The sequence below is a fragment of the Centropristis striata genome, chromosome 15 (genome assembly GCF_030273125.1).
Source record: "Centropristis striata isolate RG_2023a ecotype Rhode Island chromosome 15, C.striata_1.0, whole genome shotgun sequence".
NCBI classification, from domain to species: domain Eukaryota; kingdom Metazoa; phylum Chordata; class Actinopteri; order Perciformes; family Serranidae; genus Centropristis; species Centropristis striata.
Window position 1 is genome coordinate 2,762,950 of NC_081531.1, and position 23,709 is coordinate 2,786,658.

General features: G+C 38.4%; 2 protein-coding genes across 2 annotated transcripts in view; one reads left to right on the top strand and one right to left on the bottom strand.

The window, feature by feature from the left end:
• The first annotated feature begins 1,276 nt into the window (after positions 1-1,276).
• On the top strand, positions 1,277-14,127 carry asl (argininosuccinate lyase). The gene is made up of 16 exons (XM_059352377.1): positions 1,277-1,440; positions 1,644-1,838; positions 3,816-3,899; positions 4,321-4,377; positions 5,527-5,624; positions 6,465-6,542; positions 6,621-6,698; positions 6,774-6,826; positions 7,415-7,477; positions 8,240-8,354; positions 9,834-9,918; positions 10,410-10,469; positions 10,542-10,625; positions 11,635-11,715; positions 12,432-12,538; positions 13,637-14,127. Exons 1-16 carry the CDS (start codon positions 1,396-1,398, stop codon positions 13,779-13,781), a joined length of 1,428 nt encoding a protein of 475 aa, XP_059208360.1. The 5' UTR covers positions 1,277-1,395; the 3' UTR covers positions 13,782-14,127.
• Positions 14,128-16,653: 2,526 nt separating this feature from the next.
• The window catches only part of ca4c (carbonic anhydrase IV c), a 19,084-nt gene continuing 12,028 nt past the window's right edge, over positions 16,654-23,709 (bottom strand). Inside the window, exons 2-8 of the mRNA XM_059352095.1 lie at positions 22,471-22,518; positions 20,084-20,248; positions 19,861-20,006; positions 19,154-19,246; positions 18,992-19,058; positions 17,420-17,583; positions 16,654-17,225 (exon numbers count right to left, since the gene is read on the bottom strand). Coding sequence (XP_059208078.1) covers positions 17,037-17,225; positions 17,420-17,583; positions 18,992-19,058; positions 19,154-19,246; positions 19,861-20,006; positions 20,084-20,248; positions 22,471-22,518 — 872 coding nt within the window. The 3' untranslated portion in view covers positions 16,654-17,036. The remainder of the gene's footprint in view (positions 17,226-17,419; positions 17,584-18,991; positions 19,059-19,153; positions 19,247-19,860; positions 20,007-20,083; positions 20,249-22,470; positions 22,519-23,709) is intronic.

The following is a 23,709-nucleotide window of genomic DNA, read 5'->3' on the forward strand; positions in this document are numbered from 1 at the left end:
CAGGTTTCTATATATATTCTCAGATTTCTATATATATTCTCAGGCTTGTAATTTATATTCTCAGGTTTCTCTATATATATTCAGATTTCAATATATATTCTCAGGTTTCTATATTCTCAGATTTCAATATATATTCTCAGGTTTCTATATATATTCTCAGATTTCTATATATATTCTTAGATTTCAATATATATTCTCAGGTTTCTATATATATATATATATTCTCAGATTTCTATATATATTCTCAGGCTTTTAATTTATATTCTCAGGTTTCTCTCTATATATTCAGATTTCAATATATATTCTCAGGTTTCTATATTCTCAGATTTCAATATATATTCTCAGGTTTCTATGTATATTCTCAGATTTCAATATATATTCTCAAGTTTCTATATATATATTCTCAGATTTCTATATATATTCTCAGGCTTTTAATTTATATTCTCAGGGTTCTCTCTATATATTCAGATTTCAAGATATATTCTCAGGTTTCTATATTCTCAGATTTCAATATATATTCTCAGGTTTCTATATATTCTCAGATTTCAATATATTTTCTCAGATTTCAATATATATTCTCAAGTTTCTATATATATATTCTCAGATTTCTATATATATTCTCAGGCTTTTAATTTATATTCTCAGGTTTCTCTCTATATATTCAGATTTCAAGATATATTCTCAGGTTTCTATATTCTCAGATTTCAATATATATTCTCAGGTTTCTATATTCTCAGATTTCAATATATTTTCTCAGATTTCAATATATATTCTCAAGTTTCTATATATATATTCTCAGATTTCTATATATATTCTCAGTCTTTTAATTTATATTCTCAGGTTTCTCTCTATATATTCAGATTTCAAGATATATTCTCAGGTTTCTATATTCTCAGATTTCAATATATATTCTCAGGTTTCTATATATTCTCAGATTTCAATATATTTTCTCAGATTTCAATATATATTCTCAAGTTTCTATATATATATTCTCAGATTTCAATATATATTCTCAAGTTTCTATATATATATTCTCAGATTTCTATATATATTCTCAGTCTTTTAATTTATATTCTCAGGTTTCTCTCTATATATTCAGATTTCAATATATATTCTCAGGTTTCTATATTCTCAGATTTCAATATATATTCTCAGGTTCCTATATATATTCTCAGATTTCGGTGCGACTGCCCCGTGGGCCTAATAATAGCCGGAGACTCCAAAGGGTTAAAATAGAACCCCGATGACGCAATTTGACGCGCAGCCTCGCTGCTGTTTGGCCACGCCCCCTCGGCTCTGATCCCAGCTGCCACGCTCCAGCCTTCTCTGGACACCAACCAGCTCAAAACACCTCAACAGCTCCACATCTAAACATCTAAACATCTAAACATCTCCATGGAGATACAGACACCAGCGACTGCCAACATGGCGACCACTGAGGTAAGGCTGGGAGGGAGCATGTTGTTGTTATTGTTGTTGTTGTTTTAGCAGCCAGCTGGACGCAGCTGTCAGATCTCTGTCTGCTCCGGGTGAAACTAACTAATAATGTACCGTCCAGACGGGGTTAAAGAGGCTGTAGCTGGCGTTAATGTGTCAATAAACACATTGTTGTTGTTGTTGTTGTTGTCTGCGGTGCTCCTCAGGGCGGTAAACTGTGGGGAGGACGCTTCGTCGGGGACACTGATCCCATCATGGAGAAGTTCAACGCTTCCATCGCTTATGACCGCAGGATGTGGGACGCTGACATCCGAGGCAGCAGAGCTTATGTCCGGGCTCTGGAGCAGGCGAAGCTGGTCACCACGGAGGAGAGGAGCCGGATCACCGCCGGCCTGGACCAGGTGGGGTGGTCCCTGTGTCACTGAGACTTGAGATCATATCAAACACGTTTTTACCATGACTGTATTTTGGGTCATTTTCTGTCTTTTTTAAAATCATTTTAACATCTATTTTTGGTCATTTTGTGCCTTTTTTGATCATTTTTACATTTATTTTTTAGTCATTTTGTATCTTTTTTGATTATTTTTACCGTTATTTTTGTAATTTTGTGCCTTTTTACATTTATTTTTTGTCATTTTGTGTCTTTTTTTATTATTTTTTCCGTTATTTTTTTGTCATTTTGTGCCTTTTTACATTTATTTTTTGTCATTTTGTGTCCTTTTTGACCATTTTTACATTTATTTTTTTGTCATTTTGTGTCCTTTTTTGTCATTTTGTGCCTTTTTGACCATTTTTACATTAATTTTTTGTCATTTTGTGTCTTTTTTTGGTCATTTTGTGTCTTTTTTGATTATTTTTACAGTTATTTTTGGTCTTTTTGGGTAATTTTTACATCTATTTTGGTCATTTTGTGTCTTTTTTGATAATTTTAACATTTATTTTTGGTCTTTAAAAAAATCATTTTAACATCTATTTTTGGTTATTTTATGTCTTTTTTGGTCATTTTTACATTTATTTTTGGTCAATTTGTGTCTATTTCGATAATTTTGTGTCCTTTTTGGATCATTTTTACATCTACAGTCACGTTTCCAAATTGACCACGTTTGATATGATCCAAACCAAGACTAAGAAAAGACTGATAGAAACAGATTACTACCTTAAACTGAATGATGGAGATGACGGGAGCGCCAGTAAAACTCCTAGATTTACTAAAGACTTTCAGCTTTTAATCTGGGACTGGGGACATCTTTTGGTGTAAACCCATAACACACACACACACACACACACACACACTGGGCTGTATGCTTATTAACTCCTCTGATTGCAGTAAAAACACAATGAAAGGCACTTCTGCTTCACTCTGGGCGACTTTGACCTGATGTAAGTTAATAGGTGACAGCTGAAAATGTGCCAAGCCGCTGAATTCCTCTCTGTATTATGCTGAGTTTGTGGTGAACAATACGTTCATCATGTGACGGACGGCAGCTGGCAAACAGCTTCAGCAAGTCTTTCACGCACAGCCAGCTCAGGTTTCAGGAGGTTGGTCTCTACAAGTTCTATCACACATTACTAGCTCACCATAACTTCATCTCCAGCAATAAAACTGCACAGAAACACAAGTTATGTTGATATTTAATGAGAAAAGTGGCTCTTGCAGCCTAGAATTCACTGTTTTTATTTATGGGTCAATGACGTCATCTAACCCAGTGTCAGTTGGTGTAACCAGTCATTTTTTCCCCATAAAAATCTGATTATATACAGGAAAATAAATGTGAACTAAAATGAGAAAAGAAAAAAATACAATCCACGTTTACATTGCAACATTATGGTATATAACAAATTTTACATAATTTGTTAGAACTTTAGAAAAAAGTGGTTGTATTTAGAATATGTTCAGCTCAAACCGCCCTAAATATAAAAATGAAATATAAATGAAAATGAAGTAATTATATGTATAAGTCCACTTAAATATATATAAATATATATATAGGTGGATAAACTATTTAATATTTATCATGTTTATGTGGTTACACCATTTGACATCTTGCCAATCCTTATTTGTCACTGACCCACATATATCCTGTTCATTACATTTAGATTTACATTTAGTCATGTAGCAGACGCTTTTATCCAAAGCGACTTACAGGAAGAGTAAAAGCAAAAAATGAAGGTATAGTGCAATAAGAGCTATTAGTGCTAGTGACAATTCTTTGAGGAGTAGACTTATCATGTGGTCAAGGAGAGAAGATGCTCTCTGAAGAGATGGGTCTTCAGGAGTTTTTTTATAGTATAGTTTAGTATAGTTATAGTTGTTTATAACTATGTTAAACTGTTCCATCACACTGTTTGTGTTCATGCAGCCCTTTTCTGTCCGTTAGATTCATGAGGAGTGGTCCAAAAGTGTTTTTGTGATCAAACCTGGAGACGAAGACATTCACACGGCCAACGAGCGCCGGCTGAAGGTGACGCTAAGATGGTTTTTTCATGCAAACGTGTGTCAAATTGTATTTTACATCATAATTTATGACTGTCATGGTTTGTAAATACGACGTCTCCTTCTCTCTTTTAAAGCCGTCCTCAAAACTCACTTATAGAAATCTGCTTTTTGTCTGTGATCCATTACTCCCTCCAACACTGTTGTTGTTTGTTTGTTAGTGCTTTCACTGTTATTAGTAGTTTGTAGCTAATATTGTTAGAGAAATTCTTCTTGCCGTTATTGGTTTTACTGTCCTGAGTTGTTTCAGATGTTTTTTTAGATTCTGACATTGTTTACACTGTTTCTTGCAGTTGTATTTTATTATATAAAGTGTCATTGTTTACCCTTTAAAGCACTAAATAAAATGTTTTATTGTTATTGTTTTAATGCCTGTCTTTTTGTTTCAGGAGCTGATTGGGACGCCTGCAGGGAAGCTGCACACGGGCCGGAGCAGGAACGACCAGGTGTGTTTTTATTAGAACTGTAGAGACTTTGTGAGTCAGAATACATCAATCCAGTTCTGTCATTACCTTCTTCGACTAAAGCAGGTCATGTGGTTCGCAGTTGGTTCAACTTGTGAACGAGCTCTGAACCGGTTTGCTTTTCCAGAGAGTAAAATATTAAGTAATAATAACATATAATAACAACAACAGACTACATGTCTCTACAGCACATCTTCTGCTCATCTAGATCACTATGGACGCCCAATACATTCTGATTAACACTCAACGTAACATGCTAATGTTGGACTTTGTTGTAAGCTAATGTTAGCATGCTAGCTGGCCCGCATCAATCACATTGCAGTTAAACAAATCAAATAAATGAATGAAACGTGTTTTAGTTGGTCTCTCTCAACGGGCAGAGTTGGTCTTGGTCTTGCTAGCATGCTAACGTTAGCACCCTAGAGATCACCCGATACCGTTAGCATGCTAGCTCGCCTGTATCATTCACATTAGAGTTAAACAAATCAAATAAATGAATGAAATGCGTTTTAGTTGGTCTCTCTTAACGGGCAGAGTTGGTCTTGGTCTTGCTAGCATGCTAACGTTAGCACCCTAGAGATCACCCGATACCGTTAGCATGCTAGCTCGCCTGTATCATTCACATTAGAGTTAAACAAATCAAATAAATTAATGAAACACGTTTTAATTGGTCTCTCTCAACGGGCCGAGTTGGTCTTGGTCTTGCTAGCATGCTAACGTTAGCACACTAGCAATTGCCCGCTAATGTTAGTATGCTAGCTTGCCTATATCAATCACATTTGAGTTAAACAAATCAAATATATGAATTAATGAAACACAATTAAGTTGGTCTCTCTCAATGGCAGTGAGTTGGTCTTGTTGGTCAGTTAGCCCCGCCCCCAGCCGCTGACGTAGCGCTTCGCGGTCTAAGACCAACAGACAGTTGGTGCCGCTGTGGAACCAGTTTTCCTCGCCGGGAGCCAGGGGGAAACAGAACCGGCTTGGTTGAAAAGGGGGTTCAGTCCTGATATCAAACGGATACCGGACCTCTGTCAGCCGATACAGACACCAACCTCATACCAGCGTTTAATAATAAAATCTGTATCGTATCGATATATTCCTTTTAATGATAAACGGTGTTTGTTTAACCAGGTGGTGACGGACATGAGGCTGTGGCTGCGAGACGCCATCTCCACGCTGACAGACTGCGCCCTGCAGCTGATGTCCACCATGGTGGAGCGGGCGGCAGCGTGAGACACACACACACACACACACACACACACACACACACACACACACACTATTGTTATTGTGCTGGTCGCCTGATCTGTTCTACTTCCTGTCACTAATGTCGTTTTTAAGATGCTAATAAATTCATGTTGATATATATTTAAGGTAAGATATTCCTTTATTAGTCCCACAACAGGGAAATATAAACTACGAGAAAAAAGCAGCAGATTTTCCACTTTTAATCTCTTAAAGTCTGCTACTTTTTTCTTGTAGATTTTCCATTTTTAATCTCATAAATCTGCCATTTTTTTCTCCTAAATTTGTCACTTTTAATCTCATAAATCTGCTACTTTTTTCCGTAGATTTTCCACTTTTAATCCCATAAATCTGCCATTTTTTTCTCCTAAATTTGCCACTTTTATTCTCATAAATCTGAAATTTTCTTCTCGTAAATCTGCCACTTTTAGTCTCATAAATCTGCTACTTTTTCTCGTAGATTTTCTGCTTTTAATCTCATGAATCTGCTACTTTTTCCCGTAGATTTGACACTTTTAAAATCTCATAAATCTGCTACTTCTTTCTCGTAGATTTTCTACTTTTAATCTCATAAATCTGCCATTTTTTTCTTGTACATTTGCCACTTTTTTCTCATAAATCAGTCACATTTTTCTCCTGCCACTTTTAATATCAAATCTGCTACTTTTTACTCATAAATTTGCCACTTTTATTCTCAAAATATTACTCCCTATCTTTTCTTCTTTTTCATACTTTGCCCTAATTCGGTGTTGTAATAAAGCGTGTTTCCGGTACAGATTGTTTTTATAACGTTGCTCTGTGGTGTCGCCTCTTTCTGACCTCAGAGAAACTGACGTCCTGTTTCCTGGTTACACCCACATGCAGAGAGCTCAGCCAATCAGATGGAGCCACTGGATTCTAAGGTGATCTTTGATAAAGATAACCATTTTAAAAACAGTCTAAGATGACGTGTTGATGTCTGGCTGTGTTTGTCTCCTCAGTCACGCGGTGGCTCTGAGCAGAGACGTGGACCGACTCCAGGAGATCAAGAGAAGAGTTAATATTTTACCTCTCGGCAGGTGAACACACACTCTGACTGTGATTTCTGCCTAAAGTCGTGATTTGTCACTAATAATCATTTTTATTGTTTCCAGCGGCGCCATCGCTGGAACGCCGTTCGACATCGACAGGGAGCTGCTGCGGAAAGGTCGGGCAGAAATCTGATCAAATAAATGTTTGAGAGCAGCTTTTATTTTTCACCTGCTTATTTATTAACTACGAATAACTTTTAACTGGTAATGAAACAGTTTTAAATCAATATTAATGCTTCAATACGACCTACAATGACAAAATCCCAAAGTGTTGGATGCCGTCATCATTTGCTAAGTTATGTTTGACATACAGTCATGAAAAAAATGATTAGACCATTGTTTTCTTTAATTTCTTGTTCATTTTAATGTCTGGTACAACTAAAGGTACATTTGTTTGGACAAATATAATGATAACAACAACATAAATCATAAGATTTTAATTTAAGAGCTGATATCTAGACATTTAACATGATTTTATTGATAATGATTTTGGTTATTATCAATAAACCATGTTAAATGTCTAGATATCAGCTCTTAAATTAAACTCTTATCAGCTATTTTTGTTGTTATCATTATATTTTTCCAAACAAATGTACCAGGGAAACACTTGATTCTGTCCACAGCTGCTAACAAACTCAACACAAAACTAAAGTTCTTGTAGCTGCTTAAAAACCAGAAACTCTGTCCTGTGTCCTGCTGTGTAGAGCTGGGGTTTGATGGCATCAGTCTGAACAGCATGGACGCTACGGGACAGAGGGACTTTGTCGGTAAGTAAAAACCATAAATAACAGCCAGCTGTCAGTGAAAAAACAGGCACTTTAACCCTGTGGAGTCCAAAAGCTCCAAATAATCCAGACTTGTTGCCTCCATCAGACTAGAAAACAAAGCAGCGTGGAGCCCTACTGTAAATTTACCTCTAAAGTTCTGGCTGTAAACTCCATGAGGCCAGTTTCAGTTTGATGATGATATACCAAGTAAAACTGGAGACAAGCTCAAATAGATTTAGTATCAAATGATAGAACTGGATGGAACCCTCTTATATGGTAGATTTGACACCTTTGGTCACATTTGCAACATTTACAATTCTTTGTTGATCATGATAGTGTTTTGAAAGTTAAAAAAAAGATTCAAAATCATATTTTATGTTGGACTAAAGGACTAAAAAAACACAAAATGACCAAGAAAAGACACAAAATGACTTAAAAAAGACACAAAATGACTAAAAAAAGACACAAAATGAAAAAAAGACACAATATGACTAAAAAAATACACAAAATGACCAAAAAAGACACAAAAAGACATAGAATGACTTAATACACAAAAAATATACAAAAAGACACAAAATGACCAAAAAAGTCATTTTGTGTCTTTTTATGTGTCTTTTCGTGTCTTTGTAAGACACAAAATGACTTACAAATATACGAAAAGACATGAAAAGGATTAAAAAATGGACAAATAGCCCCAGACTCCAGAGGGTTAAACAGCCCTTTAGTGTGTTTCTCTAAGTTTTTCCCTGTGTGTTGGTTCAGCGGAGTTCTTGTTCTGGGCTTCGTTGTGTTTGACTCACCTCAGTAAGATGGCCGAGGACCTGATGCTGTACAGCACCAAAGAGTTCTCCTTCGTCTCGCTGTCGGACGCCTACAGGTCAGTCTGGTCCTCAGTCTCTCGTGTTCTGAAGACGACACAACTTTGGGTTACATCATTTTACAGAGTTTGTACATAGTGGGCATTACAGCAGCTACTTAATATACAGTAAATCATTTAAAATGTTGGCTCGGAGAAGAGTCGGTACTAATCATGAGAACTCTGGTGATGATTCGATGTATATTGCAATTTTTAAATCATTTTTTAGTTTTTAGTGTCATTTTTAGTTGGGAACCTGAAGATTCATCTGAGATGCAGCTGTGTGTCAAGTTTTCATACCCGATTTATGCAGCTCACAGACTGTTTAGGGACCCCAGGATGCTCAAAGACTCACATACAAGAGGACACAATAACATTTATACTGCCTCCAAAAAACAGCATGGGTTCTGCCCCAAACACCATGTGATGAGGTGCATAAAGTGGGCATGTCACGTCTAAAAACAGCCCAAATAGATTTAATAAAGTATCATATTAAACTGAGAAAAGCAGCCAGGGGTCCCACACAGATTTTTGTCTTGTTGTCTCTCCCGACTTATGTAACTCAAAGACCAAACAAGAACAAGTTTGGACACCCCAGGATGCAGAAATGTTCAAAAAGAATCGGCCAAAATAACACATTTATACTGGATGAGAATAACTGTGTAGGTCAGCATAAAGTGGGCATGTCAGTTTTTCATTTTGCTAAAATTTAGACCAACTTTGGAGTGTTAGATCACCTCCTTCCTGACAAGATATAGAGGTTGAATAAAATTGGGCTCATTGAATCCACAAGAGTCTCAGCTTTCCAGTCAGACCCGATTTATGCAGCTCACAGACTGTTTGGGGACCCCAGGGTGCACAAAGATTAACATACAAGAGGACACAATAACATTTGTACTGCATCCAAAAAACTGCATGGGTTCTGCATAAAGTGGGCGTGTCTGTGAATAGGACACAGCAGCTCATTTTATACACTGAGCTCAAGTTTCACTCACTAACACCATCACACATGAAAAAAATTTAGCTCATTGATTCCACAAGAGCCTCAGCTTTACACTCAGACGTGATTTATACACATTTGTACTGCATGTTATCAGCATAAAGTGGGCATGTCTGTAAAGAGGAGGTTCGTGGGGACACATAGAACACATTTTGATTCTGATATCTGGAGGTCAGAGGTCAGGGGACTGCATTGGAAATGGGCTTGCGAGACATTGTTGCGACAGATGAATTCCTCTTTTTGCAGCCAATCGTTGCTCCCGGTCCGTGCGACCTTGACTGTATTATTATGTAATTTTGGAGGTTTATGCCCACGCACATTCTCACAGGCTGCTGTTAGGAAACATCACTGTCCACCATCATATCCGTCACTGTGCTTGTGTTGTTTGAATCTTTCAGCTGGCGTTATGCTGCAGACTGATGCACTGGCTGCCTCTCCTCCAGTTGCACCTCTTTCACACGTTTCCCTTCTTTCTTCTCACCTGCACTGGTTGTTTTCAGCACAGGAAGCAGTCTGATGCCGCAGAAGAAGAACGCCGACAGTCTGGAGCTGATCAGGAGTAAAGCAGGTCGAGTCTTCGGCAACGTAAGAACAGATTCTCTTCTGTTAAATCAAGTTGATTTGTTCTTTGAAGAGCTCACATTTACTGTAAAAAATGGTGTGAAATATTAGGACTAATTGGCAAAAGTGCCATCACACATTGATTGCTGTGATTTGAATTTATACTGTAATTTTGATTAACTGCATTTAAAGTTACGGCTGATGTGATGATGAATGATAAAGACAGTTTTGGTTGAACAATCTCATGAGAACGTTTTCTTCGAAACTCAAAAAAGTTCATTCTTTGCTCAAAAGTTTTCTCTTTTACTAATCAGAAGAAGTCAAAGCATCAGCAGCTTTTCTCAGGAGTAACAGCGCCCCCGTGTGTCGCAAAGGGATCACTGCAAATTCAAACATCCACCGTTTAAAAGTCAGGTTTCACTTGTCAGAGCAGCACTTTCTCTCTGTGCTTTGACAAACATTTCTGCTTCATTTGATATTTAGTTTTCTGGTAAAGCTCTTGTTCCTCCTGTCAGTGTGCAGGCTTCATGATGACTCTGAAGGGGCTGCCCAGCACCTACAACAAGGACCTGCAGGTGTGTTTCACTTCACTCGAAGGACTGTTTCTCTCTTTAGGTTTCCTCTCTGACTCTTTTTCTGTCCTGCAGGAGGATAAAGAAGCCATGTTCGACTGCTACGACTCAGTTCACGCTGTGCTGCAGGTGACCACCGGAGTCATGTCCACGCTGAAGGTCCGAGCTTTAATTAATTACTTTGAAATAAAAACATAAACACAGCCTCGCTTTGTGGGTACGCAAGAGTTCCCTCAGTGGTCGACACATGTTGAGGGAAAGTCGGGGTTGTTTTTTTGAAGGTGGTTTTACGAAAGAAGTTATGGAAGTTACGTGAACAACTAAAACAAAATGTACATTATTAACCTCAGAAAACTGAGCAGCGACTCCTTGGAGTGTCTGTTAGTCCAACCAAACACTGAACAAGACATTTAATGACAAAACGTTCAAATAAACTGTCATTAAGTGAAAATACAGTGAAAGGGTCAAAGTTATGAGACCAAAACGCTAAACGTCCTCTTTTCTATCTATATAACGTTTTATATAACTTTATTGACACGTTGCCGTGGATACGCATTGTTCTGCTTCTCTCCTGGTGACGGCTCGCCTTGTTAGTGACCTGTCAATCAAAGGTAGCCCCGCCCCAAATCATACGATTCTTTATCTTCTATTTTCTTCTAAATGGGGCCATTATTTTATTTTATTATTATTTTTTACCAGTGATTGAGACCATAGTGTTGTCCTGAAAATCAAGTGAGAAGTTTTCTCATTTTGCATTGAAATGAATGGACAGAAATGTTTTTGCAGCCTCCGTTAGCGCCCCCTGCTGGAATTTTTGGTAGAATGCAACTTAAGGCACTTCCTGGTTTGCCTCCCTGCTCAGACCAGGAGGTTGCCGCCTGTGCATCACACAGAGTGCCGCTGCTGCCCTCCATACTGATCATTAGAAATATGAAAGTATGATAATTATAACGGACTATGAAGGAAATTACTCTACATAAAACTATGTAGGAAAACTACATTTCCTTGCAGTGTTAAGGAACTATAAATGGTTAATATTGACAGTCGGGTTGAGTTTATTTGATATGAAAAGACTTGTTTCTTTTTCTTGCACTGTATAAATGTGTAGAAAACCCTCCCGGCCCTTTGAAAGATAAAAATAATGAAAGAGTTTCCTGTGGTGTTTCAGATCAACCAGAGTGTGATGGAGGCGGCGCTCAGCCCGGACATGTTGGCCACAGACCTGGCCTACTACCTCGTCAGGAAGGGGGTCAGTCATCAGATTTATGTCCAAATGACAACTGTAACAATAATCAATGTTTGATATGTGAAATAATCCTGTGAGTTTATTCTTAAAGGGAAAATGTGCCACCTTTTTCTGTGTCTGTCCAGTCAGAGTTGGTGATAAATGTCGAAACGATAAATGTGTTAATTCTTCTGGAGTCCTGCAGCCTACATGTCCCAGGATGCATTGCACAGCAGCACCGACTTCACTGGTTTACCAATACTCTCGTTGCAGAACCAGAACTTGTGCAGCTCTGAAGTCAAGTTTCTCTGTTTCACTGAACTACAACAAACAAGTTTAATCAACTCGTTGAACACATTTAAATCATTTAAACTGGACAGAAACTGAATAAAACTCACCAAAACCGGCTCTGCTTCTGGCTGGTTTCCTCCTGAACACCAGCAGCTCGTTAACCAGCTGCTCGTTAACCAGCTGCTCGTTAACCAGCAGCTCGTTAACCAGCTGCTCGTTAACCAGCAGCTCGTTAACCAGCTGCTCGTTAACCAGCTGCTCGTTAACCAGCTGCTCGTTAACCAGCTGCTCGTTAACCAGCAGCTCGTTAACCAGCTGCTCGTTAACCAGCTGCTCGTTAACCAGCAGCTCGTTAACCAGCTGCTCGTTAACCAGCAGCTCGTTAACCAGCTGCTCGTTAACCAGCTGCTCGTTAACTAGCTGCTCGTTAACTGATCTTTGTGTTCCAGGTGCCGTTCAGAGACGCTCACAGTATCTCTGGGAAAGCTGTGTTTGCTGCTGAATCCAAAAATATCCCTTTAAATCAACTCACTGTGGAGGACCTGAGTGCTCTGAGGTGTGTTTTCTTTTCAACGGTCCTTGAACGCATCATCAGTTACAAATGTTTCCGTTATAAAAAGTGACCGAAACTTTATTCTCCATGTGTCATTTAAAATAAACCAGGTCCTGTTAAAAACAAAAACAGTTCTGCTCCTCAGAGACACTGAAAATCTGTTTACACAGAGGAGGAGAGGAGAGGACAGGAGAGGCTGTTTACACAGAGCAGAGAGGAGAGGACAGGAGAGGCTGTTTACACAGAGCAGAGGGGAGAGGACAGGAGAGGCTGTTTACACAGAGCAGAGAGGAGAGGACAGGAGAGGCTGTTTACACAGAGCAGAGAGGAGAGGACAGGAGAGGCTGTTTACACAGAGCAGAGAGGAGAGGACAGGAGAGGCTGTTTACACAGAGCAGAGGGGAGAGGACAGGAGAGGCTGTTTACACAGAGCAGAGAGGAGAGGACAGGAGAGGCTGTTTACACAGAGCAGAGAGGAGAGGACAGGAGAGGCTGTTTACACAGAGCTGAGGGGAGAGGACAGGAGAGGCTGTTTACACAGAACAGAGGGGAGAGGACAGGAGAGGCTGTTTACACAGAGCAGAGGGGAGAGGACAGGAGAGGCTGTTTACACAGAGCTGAGGGGAGAGGACAGGAGAGGCTGGAACAGCACAGAGAATATTTAAATTTGTTGGTCATTTTACGTGGTTTTTATGTTATTTTGTGTCATTTTTTGTCATTTTAGTATTTTTGGTAATTGTATGTCTTTTTTCACATTTTGTATTTTTATTTGTCATTTTATATCTTTTTGGTAATGTGTATTTTTGTGATTTTGTGTCTTTTTTTGGTGATTGTGTCTTTTTTTGGATTTTTTTTTGGGGGGTAATTTTGTGTCTTTTTTGGTAATTTTGTGTCTTTTTTTGGTAATTTTGTTTTTTGGTGATTTTGTGTCTTTTTTGTAATTGTTTTGTAATAGATTTTATATGTTGCAGTGAAACACAAAGACACAGAAAGGAGAACGTGACGCGAGCGGAAAGGAAAACGCTTGTTGGGGTTCAGAGGGTTAAAGACGACTTGTGTTTGATGGATTATTATTATTATTTTGTCCTCTCCGTCCTCCAGTCCTCTGTTTGGCAGCGACGTGTCCTCGGTGTGGAACTACAGCAGCAGCGTGGAGCAGTACAGCGCCCCCGGTGGCACGGCGAGGAGCAGCGTGGAGGCGCAGGTGGAGAACCTGAGGAACTGGCTGAAGACTCGGACTCAGTGACTCCGCCTCCACGCGCTCAGTCAGGTTTACTGCCACATTATATCAGCACGAAACGTCAGAGTGAGGTCAAAGAGATGTGTTTTATTTTGTTTCTTTAAAACCAAGCTGCCTTCAAAAGCTCCTTCTCTCTTCTGTGAATCAATATTTAAATAAGGAACGTTACAGTCTGTTTTACAGGCAATTTGTAATATCTGATGATGTAAAAAACTATCTCCAGACGGAGTTTGATGCAGCTGATTATAAGCAGCTGTTGTCTTCACTGTTACACAGTTTATAGATTTACTGATCCAAGTCCAAAATGTCTCCGACTGGGAATAAAATGATCTGCTTTGAAAATTGTTGGAAACATTTTGGGATAATAAAGTTTGAAAAAAAAAAAAAAAAAAAAAAAAACGTTTGAAAATGTTTCATATTTTGTCTCTTTATTTATACATTTTTATGCAGAAACACAGCGGTGGAATGTAACTAGTAGTATATTTTAGTATAAGTATATTTACTGAACTTCTCTACTACTTTTAGTCCGTTACAGAGGTTTAGTTACTTTGCAAATTAAGATATATGTAAGCACATTAATGGGCAAAAACATTTCATTATAAACCAAGATTAGTAACAACAATAAAGAGTTATAGGGTGACTTTTTTCTCCTAGATTTGCCACTTTTAATCCCATACATCTGCAATTTTTTTCATGTAGATTTGCCACTTTTAATCTCATAAATCTGTGACTTTTTTCTCCTAGATTTGCCACTTTTAATTTCATAAATCTGCAACTTTTTTCATGTAGATTTGCCACTTTTAATCTCATAAATCTGCAACTTTTTTCATGTAGATTTGCCACTTTTAATCTCATAAATCTGCAACTTTTTTCATGTAGATTTGCCACTTTTAATCCCATAAATCTGCAACTTTTTTCATGTAGATTTGCCACTTTTAATCTCATAAATCTGCAACTTTTCTCATGTTTATTTGCCACTTTTAATTTCATAGATCTGCAATTTTTTGTTGTAGATTTGCCCCTTTTAATTTCATAAATCTGCATTTTTTCTCCTAAATTTGCCACTTTTAATCCCATAAAACTGCATCTTTTTTCTTGTAGATTTGCCATTTTTAATCTCAAATCTGCAACTTTTTTCTCGCAAATTTAATATGTATCAAGAGACTATAATTGGGCAAGTTTAATAATAGTCGGTGAAAATGGTCAAATTTTTTTGTTTTTTTTCGATTTCTGGTTGTCTCATAATTTGTTTTTTTTTCTGTCATTTTTGGACAAACTACTACTACATGTAACAACAAACTATAATTGGGTAATTTCTTACCATTTTTGGCGGTTTTAAAATTTGACCATTTTTGACAAAAATCGACATGACTTTTTTTATTTTTGACATCTCAAAAATATGGTGTTTTTCTATATTTTTGGAAAAGCAACTCTACTACATGTATCAACAGACTATAATAAGACCGTTTTGAAAGCATCGGGGCATTTAAAATTGTCTGAGAAATGTCTTTTTCATGAAAAATTTCGTCTTTCTATGTATGAATTTATTTTGAGGGGGTCATTTTTGGACATCCCATAATATGGTGTTTTTCTGTCATTTCTGTTATATTCTGTAATTTGGCAAATTTAAGTAATTTTAGGAAAAAATGGTCAAAAGAATTGGCAAAAAAAGTCAAAAAATGACTTTTTTCAATTTCTAGACGTCCCATAAAATGGTGTTTTTCTGTAATTTTTTTGCAATATTATGCTCTAATATGAATCAACAGATTATAATTGTCACATTTTGAATAAAACTCACCTGCTGATGAGCTTCACACAACCTGCTAAAATAAAAAGATTTTTTCAAAAAATTTCAAAAAATATTTAAACAAAAGTTTAAATCAAAATAAAAAGTCTATACAGGAACAATCATTTTTAAGATTTTATTGACACAAATTTAATCATTTCCCCCCTAAAAACTCAATCAGAGCATTCCTAATTATTAAAAATGATTAAAGTCTCACTGGTTGTCCTACTGAAGCTCAAATTAATTGAGTTTGTTGCTTTTTATACTAAATGTGGTGACAGATTTCTCCCCAGTTTTAATTTAAGAACAGTTGATTATATACAAGAACAGCACTTAAAGAGAGTTCTACCTGAAGCATTGTTATAATGGCAGATAATCACACATATTCATCAATATTTACAACTCATTTGGTTTTTCCCACAAATACACAAAAGTACAGAACTTTTAGGAAATTATTTTTCTATTTTATTTCAGTTCAATCGTCATGAAGAACAAACAGCAGATAATGAAAGAAAAACCCATAATTCAACACTTTCCATTAATCAAACTTTTATCTCGCTGAATAAAGACGTAAGAGAAAGTAGATCAGTACGACGGCGTATTAAGGCCAAATATGAAAAAAAAGAATAAAAAAGGCCCGGGGAGGGGGCTCATATTTAGAGAAATAAGTGGCAAATCTACGAGAAAAAATCTTGTATATTTGCCACTTTTAATATCATAAATCTGCTATTTTTTCTTGTAGATTTGCCACTTTTTTCTAATAAATCTGCAACTTTTCTCTCGTAGATTTACCTTTTTTTTCATAAATCTGCTATTTTTTCTTGTAGATTTGCCACTTTTTTCTAATAAATCTGCAACTTTTCTCTCGTAGATTTGCCTTTTTTTTCATAAATCTGCAACTTTTTTCTCCTAGATTTGCTATTTTTTTCATAAATCTGCAAAAAAAACTTTTGCCACTTTTAATCTCATAAATCTGCAAATTTTTCCCCCTAGATTTGCAACCTTTTTCTCATGAATCTGGGACTTTTTTCTTGTAGATTTGCCACTTTTTTTCTTAAAATATCACCCCCCTCCCCTGGGTCCGTATTTTTAAAAAATTTTTTATACTTGGCTCTAAAACGCCGTCATAGATCAAAGTCGAGAGTATTGAGTTGATAGAGTTATTGAGTTAATAAACACAAATGATGAAAGTTGACGTAGAAGTGTGCTGAGGTAAAGATCCTATTCCTTAAAACTAAAATAGAGAATAAAACACAGATGATCTCCTGCTGGCTCACTAAAAAAGTTTTGTTTTTGGTGTACTTAATAACTGATAAGTACATAAAAACTAAATTAAAAGCATTCTCTCCTATTTTAAGTTTAAAAGAAGAATACTTTTATCCATAAACATAATTAACAGATTGTTGTTTCATTATCTCACAGGGGAAAGTTTTCTTTATACATACAGTAGTTTTAATCCCTTTAATGAGTTGGTTTCAGAGTATCAGACCCGTCGTCCCGAACAGAACCCAGAAAACAAAGAACCACATGTGAGTGGCAGCGGTCAGAGCGGCGCCCGCCGTGGAGCGGTACACGACGCGGCCGTCCAGAGGCTGCGTGGGTCTGAAGATGTCCGTCATCGGCTGGCCCGTCCAGAAACGACACTGCTGCACGATGGCAGCCAGCTGGAGGGAACACAGGATTTACAGTGTTGAACTTCTAGCTCTTAATCAAAATAAAGTCTCAAATGTTTGAGTCTGCAAACTATTTTCGTCAAAAGAAATTAATTTAAAGACGCTGAAAGGACTTTAATGTTTCTGTGTTTATGTCAGAAGTCGGCTCAGAGGATCACACGTCTGTGGAGCCTCCAGAGTCTCACCTGTCGGCTGCTGATGGTCAGCGTCCTGTGAAACAGCGTCCAGGCGACGGCCTGTTCGCAGCCCGGGGTCGTCATGGAGCCCACGTAGCGGTAATAACTGTGGAGCTCCTTCGCTGACGGGACGATTTCACTGAGTCGGAAGTTTGGGATCACCGTGCTGCTGCCTGAACGCGGAGGAAGAGTTGGTGTTTAGTATGAATAACGTTAGGAAAAGTTGGTGTTTAGTATGAATAACGTAAGGAAAAGTTGGTGTTTAGTATGAATAACGTAAGGAAAAGTTGGTGTTTAGTATGAATAACGTTAGGAAAAGTTGGTGTTTAGTATGAATAACATTAGGAAAAGTTGGTGTTTAGTATAAATAACGTTAGGAAAAGGGAAAAGTGAACCAGCCTGAAGGACTGCGTTATATTTTCTTAATTTAAGGGCACTCTGTTCTTCTCTGGGAGAGCAGCCTAGAGTTAGCATCAGTGAACATTTTTAAAGTTTACATCAATAAACAGAAGTTTGTGCATGAAATTCCCAGTGCAGCCAAACTAATTTACTGACTTGAAGCTGACTCAACGAAGGACCCAAAAACATCTCTCCTCCTTTCATTATCCTGAACATACTGCTGGGGGATTTCTTCCATCAGTATTTTCTGAGACTATGATGGGGGACACAAACAGAGGAGGGGGGTCCAGGGGCATGCTCCCCCCAGAGAACATTTTTGCCCTAAAAGCCTAAATTTGGTGCCTCTCACACATTCTAATGCCACTATTCCATCTCAATCATTGCATATTTTTTTATTAATTATTGTAAAGGAGAATAAGGGTTCTTCTATGTTTTATTTAAGGCATCTTATTTTGACAGTCTTCTTGCAAATTCTGTGGTGGACTCTGCTAACACATCCATGTGCTCTTATTTTGAAGGCTACATGTATTTTTTTTTTTTTTTTGAAGGCGGGTCTAACACGTTCTTACCGTAACGCCTTATGGTGTGTTTAATTTACACTGAAAGTCGGAACTTGGAGCTTGGAACAACGTCGAAAATTCTGACATTAGTGTAGACCTTGAACGCACCATTAGCCACCAGACTCTCTATGTGCTGCAATGTAAATATTCTAACTAACGGAACATTAATCCTCTGTTTTACTGGCAATGTTTGTCGCTGAAAGTGGGGGGGCGAATCAGGATCACTATGAATCTGGGGGGGACATCCCCCCCCCTTGTCAAATTAATTGAGTTTGTTAGTTTCAGGTGATTGCACACAAATTAAAACATTCATTCAGTCATTATCCTTAACCGCTTATCCAGCACTCGGGTCGCGGGGGGCTGGAGCCGATCCTGACATTGGACAAGAGGCGGGGTACACCCTGTACAGGTCTCCATAGACATAGAGATGGACAACACTCTCATTTACTCCTATGGGCAATTAAGAGTCACACGGGGAGAACATGCAAACTCCATACAGAAGAGGGCCTGAGTCGAATCGGCGACCCTCTAGCTGTGAGGCAAGAGTGCTTACCACTACACCACCGTGTGGCCCCCGAATGAAAACGTAATGAGTTAAGTTTGTCACATTTTAAACTCCTACCGTTGTTTTTGACTCGGCCCAGAGCGGATATAACCGGGTCCAAGTGAGGGTGATCGTCTGCTGCTTCCTGTGAGGAAACGACATTAGGATAGAAGTCTGTTTTCAAACATTTAGACAGAATGCAGAGCCATGAAGATGAATAATTGTGTTGTAATGTTTTACCTCAAACAGGAAGGCGAGCAGAGCTATACCCGCCATATCATGCTCAGCCTCAGCCAGAGAGCCGTACGGCTCCTTGATGTGGACAATATGCAGCTGGAAACCAAAACACAGCAAAGTAACTTCAAGCAACGAAAACAAGAGGCGTTAGGTTTCCATTAGGAACTTTCCCCTTGGCTTGGGAGAGAGGATCCGCCCGACTTCACCTGTTAGCGGCTCAGAAAGAACCTGCATCAGGTTGGTACTTTCTGAGCCGCTACTGAGCGGCAATTTCATGCATGCGTGATTCATTGTCAGACTGGTGCAGACTGGACGCTGAGGGGTTAACATCTCCTGCTCTGACTGCAGCTGGGAGAGGCTGCTGCAGGAGGACTGGGCCGCTTGTGAGTGCTTTGGGACGGCGCCTGCTACTCGTTAAGAAGACTAGGAATAAATCTCTAAAAGTCTCCAATAACACCAGGAAAAGTTGCTAGATTTGTCGCTAGTCGTTTTTTTGAAAAAGAGTCTCTAGAGGGTCTGAATAGTTTCTAAATAAAGAGACAAAGTCACTAAGTTGGCAACACTGCTTGCAACGTCGGTCTGTTGTCACATTAACTCCGTTGGTTAGCCGCTACAAAACCGTATGGGAACAGAGGCGGAGGAGAACTAACTAGTGGACGGAGAGTTGTTCAAAAGATTCACAAAACTATATTTGCTCCCGTTTGACATACCTCCATGGGGAACCTCTCCCCGTCCACAGTGTGCTCTGATCCTGGTCTCCCGTCTCCTCCCCAGTGGAAGTGAAACTGAGCGGCTCTGTAGTGGCCGGGCAGCGCTCCGCCGGTCAGACGCACCGACTGCGGCAGAGCGAAGTGAGCTGCAGGGAAGAGAAACGTCACACAAGAGTAAATCGACAACCAGAAGGTGAAACGTGGAGGAGGAGACGATAATCACCAGAGTGTCCTTTGTTCTCCACTGTGATGTTGATGGCGTTGGTGTGGCCGATGAAGCTGAAGGGCGGCAGGGCGCTGTTCACGTGCACTTTGTTGGTCACGATGTTGATTGGGGATTGGCGTAATCCTCCACAGCTCGGGAACTGAGCCGCCCAGCGACTCGGGTCTAAACAACACCAAGAGATGGATAGATAGATAGATAGATAGATAGATAGATAGATAGATAGATAGATGGATAGATGGATAGACAGATTTAGGTAATTTTGTGTATTTTTTAGTCATTTTGTGTCGTTTTTGGTAATTTTGTGTCTTTTTTTGTTATTTGGGGTCTTTTTTGGGTCATTTTGTGTCTTCTTCTGGGTTTTTTTTTGGTCATTTTGTCTTCTCATTTTGTGTCTTTTGTTGTGTCTTTTTTAGTTATTTTGCATCTTTTTTTGGTCATTTTGTGTCTGATCGACAACACCATTAATAGAACAACCTAGGCATACTTCAAGCAATAAAATATAAAATACAATAAAAAATAAAGTGTCTAAAGAATGAGTATGTATTAAGGAGTAGAATTCCAGTGCAGAATAAATATGAATATGCAGTATAAAAATGTTGGTGCCGTGAATCAAATAGGGTGCAATGAACAGTGTGCAAAACGACTGTATGTAATGAACCAGACTGTTATCTGTTATTGTACAGTGTGATGGCATGTGGCAGGAAAGATTTTTTGTATCTGTTAAAGCTGCATGAATAAAGTTATTCTGACATAAAACACTCAGTCCTCAGCCCTCTGTCGTTCTGCTTCCGGCTGTTCTCAGCTACTCGTTTTTATAAACTGCAAAAGACTTGGCAGTGAAAATATAAAGACATTTTTTTATTTTATTTTAAACGCTGCTGAACTGGGGAAACAAACACTGACATGTAAACCTAACCGAAGCATCCACCGTTAACTGGCACAAAAAATAACAACGCTCACTTTCATTAGTTGCAAAAATAATAGAGGTGGGGTCAAAAATTGATACAGCATAGTATTGGGATATTTTGTGTTGCGATATTATATCAATTAATGGCCAGCGGGCCGTTAGTATTTTCGCTGTTTTTGTTTGTTTCTGTAGCGCGCTCAGTTTTATGAATATACTGGAGGTACTGGTATCATATGAAACTAACTATAGGCACCATGTGTGTCAGGATATCGTGTCGGGAAGTTGTCGAAATGACGCTGCAAAGTTAGGGTTTTTTTTGTGTTTCATTCAAAAAAAATTCAGAGCAGTGAAGTTTTTGAAACTTTGATAAAATGCTGCAGTTGTTGTGAAATGAATAGACTGAGAATCTTCTCTTATTTGACGAAACAATTCTTGATTGAATTTAATGTTGTGGACACAAAATGCAGTTAAACAGTTAAATCTCAATATATTGTTTCGCAATACTCACCATATGACTAAATGCTTAAAATTGCAATAATATCCTATTGTAACTCAAGTATCGGGATAAAATAGTATCGTGGGGCCGATACGCTGATTCACACCTCTAAATAATAAATTGTAAAAATATGAGCACATTCAAGCACAACACTGCGAGATCTTAGTGTCTTTTAGTTCAACTGGACGCTAAACAAAACAGTGTTAGGCGGAAAAAAATGTTCCAATGAACTGAAAACACTGTGAAAGATGAAAACATGGACCAAAAACAAATTATCGTCAATGTGTTGTATTTTCTAAATGAACCATAATTTCCTAATGAAAATCACTGTATAGAAGAAGACTTGGAACTAACGGCTGAGACCATAAACTCATTGTGTTAATTGAGGTCACAAATCAAGTCAGAAGTAGACTCATTTTCTTTTGACTGTTATAGAATTGGACCTGCAGCCAGTGAAGTCGGTTTAACCCTGAAGCAGGTTTACAGCATTTCTTTTATCTCAGTTTTTGGTCTCCTCCAACTCCTGATGGAAACATCTGGATCTTTAGCAGCTAAATGCTCCAACTTGTTTCTTTCTGTGTTCAGTGGTTTTACTTACAGACACGAGTCGTGTTTCCAACAACTATTGTCTCTGAGCATTGTGAAGATTCTCATGAGAAATGCTTGATGGAAACACCAAAATTCGCTAAAACTTTCGAAAGTTCGCATAAACATTTTTACGCTCGCTTGAGGTGTTTTTTGTCTTTTAAAAAAAATAGTTAATGCGATACATTACACTGCCATCTACTGACCAAAATGAGTTACTGCAGCTTTGTTTTTTCCCTCTGAACCAGCTGATGGAAATTCACATTTTCTGTGATACAACAATTTAAAGTTTCGCTTCAAATTTTCATCGACTTTAATGGAAATGCAGCTACCGACAGATCACGAGCTCAACCTTGGTTTTGTCTCTTCACATACTTCGTCTTCTCTAGTTCTTACCTCTGCAGGTGTCGTCACAGGAGTACTGGCTCTGGTAACACCACTGAGCTGCAGAGGAAACAGAACAGTGTATTATTGTTCAGGGATACTTGTCTCTGGTTAATAAATGGTATTAATTCGTCCTTCACGCTCCATTAGCTGAAAGGTTTTCGTCCTCGGTCAGCAGTTTAGTTTCAGCTGAACTTGGAGAACTCGCACAAGAGCCGAGATAATTATTAATTCTCTAATTACTTATTCTCTCCTTCAAATGCCTTTTTTTCATGCTCATCAGTTAAACAAACAACATCAACAAAACACGAGCAAATTGTCGGGTCAATGACGTGTGACAGAACACACAGTGTCTCACTTCACCTCGTAGGGTTAAAGAGAAGCTGCAGTGACATTTCATTAGTTTCATTCTTGTGTAATTGGACAACAGGAAACCTGCTAAAAAACAACTTGTGGCTTATGTTTATATAAGTGTAAAAGTTTTCCGTCATTGTTTTAGAGCACTGTTACCCATTGAGGTAACTTCAACTTTCCGTCTGTAAGCAGCTCATTTTTAATGCCAAAGGAATCCATAAAACCGTGACATGATATCTGGTGGCGGAGTAAGTAAAACTACATTTTAGGGACAGAAAAACTAGAACTTTCCAAACGGTCCCTTGATATCATGATATCATGATATCTGAATGGAAACGTGTTCTATGTCCCCGCGAGTCTCCTCTTTACAGAGATGCCCGCTTTATGCTGATAACATGCAAGTTTGAGTCCGTAACCATGAAGTTTCTGTCCTGCAGTAAATGTGTTATTGTGTCCTCTTGTGTGTGAGTCTTTGTGCATCCTGGGGACCCTAAACGGTCTGTGAGCTGCATAAATCGGGTCTGAGAGGAAAGTTGAGACTCTTGTGGATTCAATGAGACCAATTTTATTCAACCTCCATATTTTGTCAGGAAAGAGGTGTAATAAAACTCCAAAGTTTTCACAAAGGACAAACAGACATGCCCACTTTATGCTTGTTTTTTGCATTTAGTATAAATAGTCTGTGAGCTGCATAAATCGGGAGAGACGACAAGACAAATATCTGTGTGAATCCCTGGCTGCTTTTCTCTGTTTCATATGATACTTTATCAAATGTATTTGGGCTGTTTTTAGTCATGACATGCCCACTTTATGCACTTTATCAGATGCTGTTTGCTGCAGAACCCATGCAGAGTTCAATGAGCCCAATGTTCTTCATGTGTGATGAGTCCCTCACTC

Coding starts and splice junctions, on each gene's coding strand:
- asl (XM_059352377.1), top strand. CDS start 1,396: ATGGAGATACAGACACCAGCGACTGCCAACATGGCGACCACTGAG. Junction 1,839..3,815: donor TCACCGCCGGCCTGGACCAG/GTGGGGTGGTCC, acceptor TCTGTCCGTTAG/ATTCATGAGGAGTGGTCCAA. Junction 7,478..8,239: donor GGGACAGAGGGACTTTGTCG/GTAAGTAAAAAC, acceptor GTGTTGGTTCAG/CGGAGTTCTTGTTCTGGGCT.